Genomic DNA, 14,084 nt, shown 5'->3' with positions numbered 1-14,084 from the left:
CCTATACGAAGTGACCCGTTGGGCGTAGGGACAGCAATGGTGATAAAGAAGCTCGGAAGGGTTGTGTGCGGCATGTCGGGCGGCGTGGATAGCAGCGTTGCTGCCTACCTGCTGAAAAAGAAAGGTGCGTCCGGCCGTCTAAGCACCCTTCTACTTGTGACAGCATTTTATTTCCGTCTTTTCTTCCCTGTTGCGCTGTGCACATCACTATGAAGTACCAACAAGCCCAGTCTCACACATTGTTTATTTTGCCATACGTGTCGTCTCTGCATCCGTTCACGAAATGAGTGGTGTTCCTATATTCCGCCCATGTCTTCGTGCAGAAAATTATATATATATGCAGTCACAACCACAAATAGTGCAACAAACTAACTGAAGAATTCACGCCTTTTCGATGACTGCAGAGAGTTATATAACTCTTTATATGGTATGTCATCTTTCACCACTTCCTGGCTCGTGCTCGCTACGAAAGTTAGTCAATGTCAGCGTTGTCTACGCACATTTCTGATCGCCGCTCGTTTCGTGCTGTATTGTGGTCGTACAGTGCACATGTCGCCTTAACATGCAGTTATTTCAGCGATTCTTACTACTTTGTGAGCAAATTTACCATTTTACTCTTGGTGACAAAAATATGATGCTGCTCGTGCCAGGTTATCCTTCGAGTTCATTCACGAAAAAGAGAGAGAAAGCTAAATATATAGAGTCACAAGACAGACCATTTCTTGTGAGTCTTCTACCCTACCGCGTTTTGAAATGCGTGAAATGTAAACATGTAAGGAAGATGTTGCTTTTTATGTTTAGAATGTGGCTCCGGATCCAACCACCTTTGAGACCCTCACCTCGTGACAAAATACCAGCAGGAACCAAGCCACAACCTCCGTGCGCTCATTTACCGATGATATAGCCATTCATAGTCTCCAAATATAATGGAGCTATTCATGCCAGGTAGATTGTCTTCCTTGGGAGTGCTTTTTGACATGCATGTAGGATGTAAACATGCGAGACCCTTGCCTTGTGACCAATTACCCATAGAATCCAAGCCACACACCTTCTCTGCTGTTTATTCATTTCACCAATATGCTGTGTCGTGGCTTCCAGCTGACCTCTGAGCTGACAGTGATGCAAAGTAGGTAAAGCTTTATTGTTTTTTTTTCCCGACGAAAGCAGGCTCTGACTACTGGTGAGAGCAACAATATGGATGAACAGCCACCATAGTAAATCAAAGTTTGAAAATAAGTCTTTATTTTTCCCATGCAACAAAAGCAGAAAAGCACTGCACACTAAAAGCTGCAAAACTGCAGCTGGAATGCATCAGTATTGTTATGGGTGTAGGCGAAATGCAAAAACGCCTGTGTGCTTGTGTTGTAGTGCACGTTAAAGAACCCTAGGTGGTCAAAATTAATCTGGAGCCCTCCACTACGGTGTGCCTCATAATCAGAACTGGTTTTGGCGTGTAAAACCCCAGAAAGAATTATGTGTGCAAGGTGGGTTTAATTGAGGCTGGACAGCGAGTGCCAGATGACGTGGGACATCGTTCTCCCTACAAACATATACAGGTGGGCAAGATGGTACAATTTCACTCTAGAAAACTGTGTGTGCAGTACAAGCATTGAATTGCAAGTGATGTACTGAAACGAAACGTCACAACATGCCAGCGTATATATATTATGTTTTGTTTCATTTAGTTAGAACTCTGCACGTGTCCTTATTGGTTTTCCTTTGCTTGTCTTTAACTGGGCAGTTCTTGAGAATGCTTCTCTCTGATTGCTTCATCATTGCTTCATCACCCTCGACGCACTGAGGCATTGCTCCTTTCGTTAGGAGCAGTTGGGCTGAGGTCAGCTAAACAGCTTAAGGCAGGCTATATGCGTGATCTTTATCTTGAATGAGTGTCTGCCAATGGCATTAAGACATACTATACTGCAATTGACTAGGAGGCATGCTATAGTAAGTGAGCAGTCAGTCTGGCTGTGGTCGGCTAAACAGCTTAAAGCAGGCTACATGCGTAACCTCAGTTTTGGATGAGTGTTTGCCATTGTTAGTGAGGCATGTTATACTGTAATTAACCTTAGTAAGATGACCAACGACAATGACTGCGCTGACAGAGCCTGTGAGCAGCTTTTGACAGTCAACATTTGCTCATGGGAGTCCACAACCACACTAGGTTAGCAGGAGTGTAAGTGACGTCACTTTTGATTATCGTAGCAGGCTTCATGCTGACCTTCTGAAGCCATGGTAGTTGAGCAAGAAGGCACTGAGCGAATTCTGCCCCACAGAGTTTCTGTGATCGAAGGGTTGTCATGACTGCAGAAAGTGCCTGATGTATACCGTGGTAGGCTTTTGTAATGAAGGAAAATGGCCTTTAACCAGTGGTCTCGTGTTGCACAGTGTTGTAAGTTGTGGGGTTTCCCAAGATACCATCGATTGTTCGTTACAACAATCGGTGAGCAACGATCTACATGACTCTACAGCTGTGACGATGGTTAACTGGTTACATGGTGCTATGCTAGCTTTGTTGCCTGCGTCACCAAAGCTTGATAAGTCGAAGGAATTCAAAATCATGGGGAAATCTGCTTCATGCCAGCGTGGCACCTGTGTGTGCCGTGCGTCCCACCAGGACCAAGGTTAACCACCTAGTGGCCGAGGTTGATTGCTGCTATCGCCGAGTTTGTTTAAAGACTTTCGTAGACTTATTTGTAATGCCAGGCAGTTCGTCTTGTTCCAGAGTTTGAATTATTACATAACATTCATTTTGTTTCTCTGATGGCTCCTGCTAGTGCCTGTTCTTGTTGATGAATACTTGCAAACGCAACAAAGAAGACAAATTGCTTCAATGTGTAGATGAGGAATCCCATTTCTTGTGGCCCACGCTAATGTACATTGAGATAATATTGATAATTGTTCTGTTCATGTGCTCAGTAAGGTAATGCAAGTGTAAAGGTGTCAAGTGTTTTATTTTGGAGGTGCCCAAGTGGAGAAGGTTTTCAGCAGCATCAGCAACGAATTGGCAACCATGGTTGCTAATAATCACATGATGGCATTCATGGTGTAGTATAATAGAGAATGCAACACGAACTGTGAAACATGGACTGCAGTTGTGGAGGGCAGGGTTGCCATTTCATGGAAATGAGGCGGGTAATCGTGCAGTGACATGATCTGGACGCTATACGCAGACCTGAATTACCGTGATTCTGAGATGGGGACCGTTATTGCCTTGCAGGGTATGATGTCATTGGTGTTTTCATGCGCAACTGGGACAGCCGAGATGCTGGTGAACGTTGTGTCCTTGATCAGGAGGAGAGCGATGCGCAGTTTGTGTGTGACCACCTTGAAATACCAATGAAGATGGTGGACTTTGTCAAGCCTTACTGGCACAGCGTCTTCAGGTGAGCGCTTCTTTGTGCTGGAGTGGGACTCCTGTGCCAATTGCGCTACTTTGATACAAACGCTAATTCCTGTGCTAAACACGGAAATTTGACCGAAATTGTGCCACGCTGTGTCAGAACGGCTTCGGCATGCGTGCTCCGGCAGTGGCTACGAGCAGCGAGTGGATTTGTTCTCCGAAAAAGAATGCAGCCGTTCACATTCCGCACACCGCCGACGGCGCTACATGCACAGTTTCTCATAGTTTTCGAGCACATAAAACTGGACTTTTCGGCGCGTCTGGCAAGTGGCAAGCGCGCGCACCGCCACTCCCAGCTGTTGTCGCTGCTGTTGGAATGGTCACGGCGGCTGTATTTAGAGTGTACTAGAATATGGTCGAGTAGGCCGAGCTGCAGTGTACTAGAATTCTAGTACACTGTAGCCGAGCGGCGCGGTGCTCCCAGCTGAGGTGCAAAACAATGAAGAGTAGGCTGAGGGCGCTGCGAGCGAACTAGATGTTAGGGAGGCACGCGCTGCAGCAGGCGGACGTCTCTGTCCCCAGGGCAGGTATAACGTCAAACTTTTCTAGTTTGTGTTTACAATCTTATGGGCGAGGCCTCAGCCACTTTCATGTAATACGGTATAATGGTGGATTTGGAATAAAAAAGTCACAGTTTTGCCCAAAGGCAAAGCATCGATTGCGTCAGCAAATTGCGGCATATATGAAATATAGTAGTTTTATCGACCCTATAAACTTGGAAACATTGGCTTACTAACTCAATTTGTGTAGCAAGCGTGGTGTGAGCGCGCACAAGCAAACATGACCACATCCCACTCTGTGTCCGCAGACGCTCGCTGCTGCTGGCGTGAGCAAGCACGACAGCAGCGGCGAGGGAAGTGACCTTCGTGCTGTCTATCGCTCCAACGCAAACTGAGCGGCGAGAACACAGCACGCACAAAGGCATATGAGCCGTCTGCAGATCGCTTTTAAGTTACGGCACTTGCGGCCGCGCTAAGTACGCAGTAATTGGCGGAGTAGAAGCCGCCCCCATCCCTCCCACGCTGCCTCTGCCCACTTTCCTTCCTTTCATGTGTGAGATTGAGCCGCGATCATCGGTTCTCCTTGCGCCTGGTCGTGAAATACAGTTGCTGCCAGAGCACGACGCCCCCTCCCTCCCCCCCATCTCCCCACGGCCTTTCGCGCGACAGAGATGGCACGTTTGCTCTCCGCTTTCCTCCTTCGCGCGCGCCAGATTGAGCCGCGATTGTCGGCTCCCCTCGCATGTTTTCACTCGCACATACGGCGCGCGGCCACGGTGTTATCGCCCTTGTACTTTATACGGAACATCACGGCGACGGCAAAAGTGCGCCTGGAGTGTCCATATAGTTCAATAAAATGCACTGGAGTGTCCATATAATTGCTGTCGCCATAAAAGCAGTTTGGAATAGTTTTACCTTATACCAGCCTAAAGTTTACTGCCGCTATCTGGGTATGCAGTGACATATGGTGACCCAAAAATTAGTTTACCACGTCAATTGGACCTCATAATTTGAGAACATGTTCCGCTATCACCATGAGCCTCGGCGCGGCAATATAAAGCTCAATCGTAGTACCACCGATGTTTTCGGCTTTACAGAAAAGCATGCGCCGTGCCACCGCTCAACCCACTCTTCCTTATTCTTGTACGCGATAACTACAAAGCGCAATTCTACTATGCGCTTTGTTATTCGTCGTAGTTTCCAAGTGCGCTGTAATATTCTATTATTCCACCAAAATTCAGATTCGGTTGCTTTCCAAAATGCTTCAAAACGAAATTTTATCTGCTCCAAATTACTCCAAAATGAAATTTAGTCTGCTCCACAGTGTTCCAAGATGCAATTTTGTCTGCTCCAAACTGCTCCAAATCGCAGTTTTACTTGCTCAAAAAATTTCTCCGAAAAGACTTTGGGCAGTCCCACCCCTGTATGTGTTCTTCTGTATGTGGAGATTGTCTCTTCTTACAACTGGATAACTTGAGACAACAATACCAGTGCACACAAGCAACATCGCAAAAAGGTTCCGGAAAAAAAAAAGCACATTAAATTCCGATTCTTGGTTCTAGTCTCTGTGCTAGGGTGATGACCTTGTTGAGCGTGCCGACGTTAGCCTAGGCCGGATTGATGATGACATGCACGCTACCATTTATACGAATTCCACTTGCGTGTTGGCACTTTGCACTAGATAATGCGAACAGTGAGGTAGAACAGGATGCAAGCCTGCAGCTTGTGAGCCATCCAGCACAATATCCTTTGCAAGTTCTCACAATATAGACACAACACTCGGAAATGTGTTCTATAAACTTAACAACTCCAAAAGTGCCACCACTTTGCCCATTTGTGTACGGTGTTCGCTCTTCAGAGAAGCTGCACTACACTTGAGACCAAAAATAAATACTTCATGTAAGAAATGATCTTAACCATGCGCAGTAAAGTTTAACGTCTTTGAATGAAGCCAATGAGTCTCTGCAAGAGTACGCAAAGTTTTCACTTCTTGCCTTTGGATATGGGAACTTCGGTCCACTGCAGTTAATATATCACTACTTGTTGCTGTGCTAGTTGGTTCATATTGGTTATCAGGGATTACGGTGTTAAACGATATGAAGTAAGAATACTCTTTCTTGACCTGCTCTCGCTTCATGTTGTTTCCTGTAATATTACACAATAAGAGGAATGTGAGATCTTTTGAAAAGAAAGAAAGGTTATTCCCTGTAAAGGTGGGCCTCCTGTTAGTCTTCGAATAGATACATAGTGGGAAAGTGATGCTGCTGTGCTGTGAAACTGACGTTGAGTGATGCTTTTGTGTTGTAAAGCAGTGTCTTCCTTGTTTACAATGAGCAAGATACATGTGTAGGGTGTGCTTGGGCTTGCATACGTAGGTTTTCCTATACTGCAGTGCAAACTCGGCGATAACTCGGGTGCTTGCTGAACTCGGGGCTTCCTGCATAGAACTCCTGAATTAGTTAGTGGTAGGTCTTCTGTACTGGCGGTTCCAGCATAAAAGGCAATGCATGTTTGTGTTCCTGCAACCATTGCTGCAGGAATGCGAGTTCAAATTGAACCCTACAGGTGCCCACCTAATTCTGTCTAAATTTTAGTTTCAACACATTTTGTCCATCTTTGGCGTCTTTAAAACATACAGCAGCAAAATCAATTAAGAATGTTCAAGTTTACATAGTGTTTGTTTTGTCCACAAATGTGAGCTGTATACATGAACTTTTGAATCTACTGGAGGTGACAACAATATCAGCTATTCCATGCGCAATGCACCTGGAAAACAGTGACTTAAATAGTTTCTTAGTACAAATCGTTACTGCATGATAAATTACAATGAAAGAGGAAGAGAACCTGCAATGGTGATCTCCATCTCTCCGAACAGGCAGACGTCCAGCTTGCAAAACTTCTTTCCTAGCACACTTGGCATACATTGCAAAATGTTGGAGCACAGTCCCAATCAGCAGTATCTCAAGGTCTATGTTACAATGTTACAGGTATTAAACCGCAGTAATTTCATTAGGGCTTCTGATTTTCAAGTGTTAGGTTGTAGAACTGTACACGCTGTGTCAAAAAAAGACTTAAAAAAATTTCCTGGTGCAATCTTCTTAGTCGGAAAGTGCAAGGAATCGCAGATAGCAGTGTCAAATGCAAATTAGGCATTCCCTTTCACAACGGGGCAGTGTTTTCTGTCAACTTACTGCAAAGCTATTGACAGTAAGTATTGAATCATTCTTGGCTGAAGGTAAAGCTTGGTAGTGACTACACTTATAACAGAGCTTCTTATGAACCCACTTTGAAGTTGTTGCTGGCTAATTTCTTCTGTGTATTTGTCTCCAGCGTAAAAAAGAATGCCATATTCAGAATTTGAGCTATAGTTCTGCTCAGAAGGTCTGGGTTTAAACTAAACATGCTGGCACCTGTTAAGTAGTTCTCTGTGCGTGGCAAAGTTTTTTTATTGCAAAGCAGTGGTCCTGGAAGCACATTGGGAGAGTCAGTCCACTGTGTGCGTGCAACTGGTCCACTCGTTCTTTCTCAGCACCATGCTTGACGAGTACCAGAAGGGGTGGACGCCCAACCCGGACGTGCTGTGCAACCGAGCCATCAAATTTGGCGTCTTTCACGAGTACGCCACTCGGAAGCTGGGCGCCGACATGGTCGCCACTGGCCACTATGCCCGTCTACAGCCGCTGCCTGATGGGCGTGAGTGCTTCTCTGTCACCTTGCTGTTGTCTTATGCTGATTAGGATCTTTTCTTCTTCTTTACCTTTCCAGATACCAGTAGCCTTTCTTTTTTCTCAATATTTTTACAGATAAATGTTCTTCTTTTGACTGGAACTTCCCATAAATGTTGGCATAGACATTGACACTGTCCACCCCAAAAGTCTAACATTTGAAAATCTCTACACCTATGCTCATTACGTAAATGTAGGCTCTTGGCTCTGATATGAAATAATGCAGGGGTGGAATGCTGCTTGCGGACGTTGGTCGAGACATTAGGAGGGGGCCTCTGCTGTGGGGAGACTAGCTTGCCTGTTTGCAGTGCATATCATATGTGCACTCAGTTTTTATGACCAGAAATGAAGAATGCAGTGCCCTTGGTTGCTGACTCGCCAGTTTTTCTTTGAGATTAATGACAATAGACCCATCCCACCAACAGATCTGCACATGTGCTGGTTTTCCGGAAGTAGCCCTGCCACCATCTTGGTTGTAGTCAACTGGCACAAGCACACCACAGCAATCCCCGCACCTTGAGTACTGCACACGAGCTTCCCAGACATCTCTGCGACTCCACCACTGAGAAAAATTCGTCATGTACTTTAAGAAATTACATCAGCTGTTCATTGCAGGCTGGGCGAGGTGAACGAGGTGAAGTGCCTGCTGCCCTTTCATTTCAGTTGTTACCCACTGATTACGCATCGAGTATCGTATTTGTTCGAACTTTGCATGTAGTACATGCTGATGTGCGCGGTCGTGTTCCGTTACTATTTTTGCACACGTGCATCTCGGTGACTGCAACGTTATGTTTGCTTAGCGACGGACATAATAGGATTTGTATACCTGTTGGAGACAGGTTTGAAATGCGGCGCTGAAACTTTGATGCCCTAATGATGCTTACCTACATGGGTTTCGCGCACGACTTGCAGCCTTTGGTAACAGTGATATCTAGAAGTTCTTACGCAAGCTAGGCGGAGTTTTTAACAGCAGAGCTGTTTAAGCCGGCCGTTTGTTCGTCCGTCGCAGACAAAAAATGTGGCGTATCAGGACTTGTTGCTGGGCAAGTTGGTTCATCTTATTCAGTAGTGTTAAGATGCAACCAAATAGGGAAAAAAAAAAGTATCAGGACAGGAAAGAGCGTCACTTGCAACTAGTTTATTGAAAGCAGATGGGGGTCAAATTTATAGGAGAAGGGGCCTTATGTGCACGTACATTTGCGCACATAACTCCAAAAAGTTTGCATCATTAACCAATCATATAGTGCAGAAACTGGCGTTCAGTGCTGTGTAAGGTGTGGGGATGCGCGACTCTCACGCGTCCCCTGATGTTGTTTTCCCCGCATGTCTCCTGTAGTCCGGCTTCTCTGCGTGGCTAAGCCCGGCGGTGGTTGCGGCGCGTTGCGAGAGATGGCGCTAGTGTCGCGACGGCGAGGTCACTTGGGAGAAAAAGGTCGGAGACGCTCTTTCTTTTGGCTGGGGATCGGCGACCAACACGCAGGAACGCTTCGCGCGTGCGCCGGCCCGCTTCGCGCGACCGTCGCGCGAGGCTTAGAGCGGGACACCGGTATGGACGAACACGGATCGTTCGAGGGCGCCACCGTTCGCGTGACTGTACACGTGAACGACTAGGCGATGGTGTCATAGCATGGGGCGAACATATTCGCTCGCTATCGGGTCGATGTGAGTCGGACTTCCTTGATTTGTCGCGCGCCCGTGTGAATGTTCAATTGGTTGTAATTCGGCTAGTATGTATTAGTGTATGAAAGGTGCAATAAATGCCCTTTTGATTGTTTGCACTACTATGTGTCGTTCCCTTTGTCCCAAGAGCACATGTGAGACCCCACATCTGGCTGCCCAACGTGGATCTCTTGGGGCATCGGACGATAATTTTAACAGCTTTGCTCGGTTCGAGATGTTTCAACCGAAGCGTAGTCCTAGTGTGGATTTTGATCGCTAGTGTCGGCGGTGCGCTTTCTTGAGCGAGGCGACGGTTGCTGTAGCATGTTTGAACTTTTCGACATGCTAAGCCTTTTCGCGAGTGTTTTGAAGTACACTCGTCGGTACGAGAGCCACGTGGTCTGCATCCTGGGAGAGCGAGGCCTAGCGCCCGCGGAGAATTGGCAAGCCTGAAGCGAGTGAGTACGGAAGCCTCGTGGGTGGTCCGAATTTCTTATGTACATAGCTTCTTCTATATCTTTGACTTAGGAAGTCGAGGCTCAGGGAGCCGGGTGGCCATAGGGCCACGGGTGCCGCTACGGGCTGACTGGTATTGCGGCCTGGCACCGGGCGCTCCGACACCGTCTGGGACGGTGGGCGCCGTCAACTCGGATGCTGTGTGCACCGAGCGGAGTAGGACCACCTCAGAGAGCTAACGTCTCCTTGCGGCTGCCTGTTCTTGTGCCCATTTTGGGTGTTGTTTCTTTTTTTTTTTTTTTGGATGCCGGTTGTTGTCAAAGTAGCGACGCATTAGGCCTAAGGCTTAACAAAGCCGCCTGTCGCACGTTGAGGGACACAACCTGGGGGACCGTGGTGTTGAGATGTCGCACCTTTCTTCCCTCATTAGTTCGCCTCGCACGAATTGAAATTGCTCGTTCGACTCAAGAAAGCAAGCTTTGTTCACATGAACTTAGCATCTGAAATGCCACCCGAAATTTTGCTAGCCGAATTGAACATCGTACCACGTGGGCGATGCGTATGCCGAATTCCTCTCCCTTGCACTACTTTAGTGTTTGTCGAGTGCGTTGAGTGTACGCAGCGTGAGCGGAGTCACCCCTGGTTTGCTGTCACCTGCACATCGTCAGCGCTGCTGCCCCGGACTACAATCGAGCTACCCCAGGCTTTGGAGATGCCTGTGGTCAATTCGGCGCAGCGACTTCGGCGGCCGCCAATGTCCGGCTCGCAACCCTCGGCGGCTGGGAAAAGAGCCGGCAGTCACCAACGGCTACTGTGGCTCTCGTCAGCAGGGCGCGAGCGACGCTTGCTCGTGCTGACTTCTGCGTCGCCGTTTCCGGAGTCCTGGGCTGGAGTCGTGCCATCGAATCTGCAGACGTGGTGCTGTGACCAACGGACGCCAGCAGTGAACCCCAGAGTCAATGTCGGCTCGCATGTTGTGGATAACGCGTGGACATTTACTCGGCGGCGCCACTGTCGCATGTACTAACTTTTGTTCGCGACGCGCGTTGATAGGCCTTGTGACATGTTTCGCCGGCGTATGTGTAGTGATTTAAGGTTGGGGGGATGTGGGGATGCGCGACTCTCACGCGTCCCCTAATGTTGTTTTCCCCGCATGTCTCCTGTAGTCCGGCTTCTCTGCGTGGCTAAGCCCGGCGGTGGTTGCGGCGCGTTGCGAGAGATGGCGCTAGTGTCGCGACGGCGAGGTCACTTGGGAGAAAAAGGTCGGAGGCGCTCTTTCTTTTGGCTGGGGATCGGCGACCAACACGCACGAACGCTTCGCGCGACCGTCGCGTGAGGCTTAGAGCGGGACACCGGTATGGACGAACACGGATCGTTCGAGCGCGCCACCGTTCGCGTGACTGTACACGTGGACGACTAGGCGATGGTGTCATAGCATGGGGCGAACGTATTCGCTCGCTATCGGGTCGCGGTGAGTCGGACTTCCTTGATTTGTCGCGCGCCCGTGTGAATGTTCAATTGGTTGTAATTCGGCTAGTATGTATTAGTGTATGAAAGGTGCAATAAATGCCCTTTTGATTGTTTGCACTACTATGTGTCGTTCCCTTTGTCCCAAGAGCACATGTGAGACCCCAAAAAGGCCACAGACGTATCGCTGACACAGGTGTCACGTTTTATAGCAATGAAATACGCCTCCATTAATTCCCGTGCCAGGGAATCTTTTGCTTTTGCCAAGAATGCGGATGTGGAAAAAAGTCTGCCCTACATGGGCAGGAATCGCAGTGCATAGGTAAATGTGCACTAATTTTATTCTTGATAGACAGCTCGTGTTCCCTTGCCTTATCATTGATGCAACGGCCTGTCTGACCGATATAAACCCTGCCGCAATCGTGCGCATAAGGCCCCTTCTATCAATGTGTCCCCTAACTGCTTTCTATAAACTAGTTGCAAGTGACGCTCTTTCCTGTCCCGATCCAAAAAATTTGGGCTGATCCTGGCGGTAGTGCAGAAAGGGTCCAAGCGCATTGGCACATACCCCTGTGAACTAGCGAAGCTGAGCCTAGATAAGTCTAAATAAACGTGGTTAGGGCTACTTAAGCTTAGTCAGTCATCGGTAGCCAATCAATAGCTAATCGATCAATAATCAATAAATTCCGGGAAATGCTGGGGATGACTTGGTAGTGCTTAGCTTAGCCCAAATACGTGGCCAATACCTTGCAATAGCCAATCAATAGCTAATCGATAATCGATGAATAAATTCCGTAAAATGCTAGCGATGATTTGGTAGTGCTTAGCCTAGCCGAAATATGTGGCCAATACCTTGCGATAGCCAATCAATAGCTAATTAATAATTGCTAAAAAACAGTCAATTCCGGAAAATGCTGAGGATTACTTGGTAGTAATCCTACCAAGCCTAGCCCAAAAGCCAGGACTAGCTAGGTGCCCATCAGCTCCGCTTTCTCATTAGCATTGCGCCTCCAGTACACCCGGCATGTATACTCATATATGCACTGCACCACGCAACGATGCCTCCTCATGGCGCTGTGTTTGCGTTACTGCTGTCGCACAGAGGAAAGCTAGAGACAGGTAAAAAACGACAACAAGCACATTACTGACACAGACGTAAGCGCTCGGCTATACGAGAAAATGCCCCGATTATTTGCATTCAAGCAAATGGTACACTTTCTGCTTTGAAAACTCCGACTGCGTGGCGCGAGGCGAGCATCCCATCTTTTGCACACTTGAATATGCGCCACTCTCCATTATAAGCAGCCGCGATATACTTTCATCAGTGATTTGTACTGGTCAATTAAACCGTTTAAGACAGTAGCGTTGCTGCTAACAATGGCAGACCTCTTGCTCATGTTTGGGTGGCACAGTTGAGCTCCCGGGAAATTCAGGCTTGCAGGTGAAAATAAAAAAAGAAAGCTATGTGTTCAAGTCTTATAACAGTATTTATTTATTTATTTATTTATTTACAATACCCTTAGGGCCCAAGGGCATTACAGATGGGAGTTGGTTTTGATTACAAGAAATTTGAACATAAACAGCAGTAAAGACTTGTTAATTCGAACTGCCGGTTTGTTCGAACTGATGCTGTGGTCCCGTCAAAGTTATGTGTATTTCAATGGGCGACAATGCTCGGTAATTCGAACACAAAAGCATTTGCGACGGTTAATTCGAACATACCGCGGACCGACAATGCTCTCAGCAGCGCGCCAAATAACGCGGCGGCTCCCACACCGCCATAAAGCAAAAGCTTAGGAGAGACCCCTAAGCTACGGAGGCCCAGTCCGGCCAACGAAACTTTCCACGCCGGCAAACGCTCACTTCCCGATAACGGCAGAAAACGAAACTTCAGGGAGCGGGCTAATCTGCGCCGAGCCGGCTGTACCGGCGGCAGGCGCGCACGGAGACAGTCGAAGGTGAGGGAGCTGCGAGAGAGGGCGAGGGGAGCCACCGAAGTGGCGGAGTTGCCGAGGCCAAATCCGCTTTCCTGCCGGCCTCCTCCCTCACCTTCGACGGTCTCCTCGCGTGCGTGCGCCCGTCGCCATGCCGGTACGTTCGCTCCCTGAAGTTTCATTTTCTGCCGTTATCGGGAACTGAGCGTTGGCCAGCGTGGGCGGTTGTGCTCGCTATGTGCTTGTGCGCCGCCATATTTCACGACTCGCACCGTTCGTGCATCTTGCTATGGTGCTAGCATACTTCAAAAATACGTCCTTCCTTTAATTCGAACTTCTTTTAAGTCGAACAAATTTTTGGGCCCCTTCGAGTTCGAATTATTGAGATTCGACTGTATACATATTATAACAAATATAAAAGAGGCTCACAAATGAAAAAAAAAAGGTTAGATCAGAAATTAAATTGTGGGGTTTTACGTGCCAAAACCACAATCTGATTATGAGGCTTGCCGTCCGGAATAATTTGGAATTCTTAAACGTGCACCTAAATCTAAGTACACGGGTGTTTTCGCATCACGCCCCCATCTAAATGCGGCCGCTATTCATGCCCTTGTGTCTTTTTTCGCTGTGTATAACCAGTACCACCTATTAATCCGTTGGATCCATGTCTCTCGAAGCTTTCGCTCTTCAGGAAGCGCTTGTCCCTTGTGCTGTTGTTGTATAGCACCCAGGAACGCAGCAGGTGAATCCTCCCATCGCACGATGGCTCCACACAAACCATAAAAATTGCCAAAAATAGTTTGGAAACAGGGATGACTACAAGTACCAGCATGTACCGCGGCAGCGGTGGCGTCGTGAAACTCGCCGGTGGGATCAGTCTATTTCCCTCTTCACTTGGCAATTCCCTTCTCTCACTTGAAAGACAGGAAAGGATTCCTTC

General features: G+C 47.7%; 1 protein-coding gene across 1 annotated transcript in view; it reads left to right on the top strand.

Annotated features, from left to right (window-relative positions):
- Window positions 1-6: 6 nt before the first annotated feature.
- LOC119431815 (mitochondrial tRNA-specific 2-thiouridylase 1) overlaps window positions 7-14,084 on the top strand; it is a 34,758-nt gene continuing 20,680 nt past the window's right edge. Inside the window, exons 1-3 of the mRNA XM_049658058.1 lie at window positions 7-124; window positions 3,221-3,386; window positions 7,433-7,596. Coding sequence (XP_049514015.1) covers window positions 37-124; window positions 3,221-3,386; window positions 7,433-7,596 — 418 coding nt within the window. The 5' untranslated portion in view covers window positions 7-36. The remainder of the gene's footprint in view (window positions 125-3,220; window positions 3,387-7,432; window positions 7,597-14,084) is intronic.

The sequence above is a fragment of the Dermacentor silvarum genome, chromosome 10, assembly GCF_013339745.2.
Source record: "Dermacentor silvarum isolate Dsil-2018 chromosome 10, BIME_Dsil_1.4, whole genome shotgun sequence".
In the NCBI taxonomy this organism is placed as follows: Eukaryota; Metazoa; Arthropoda; class Arachnida; order Ixodida; family Ixodidae; genus Dermacentor; species Dermacentor silvarum.
Note: the sequence above shows the minus strand (reverse complement) of the source record. Positions and strands in the feature narration are given on the sequence as shown.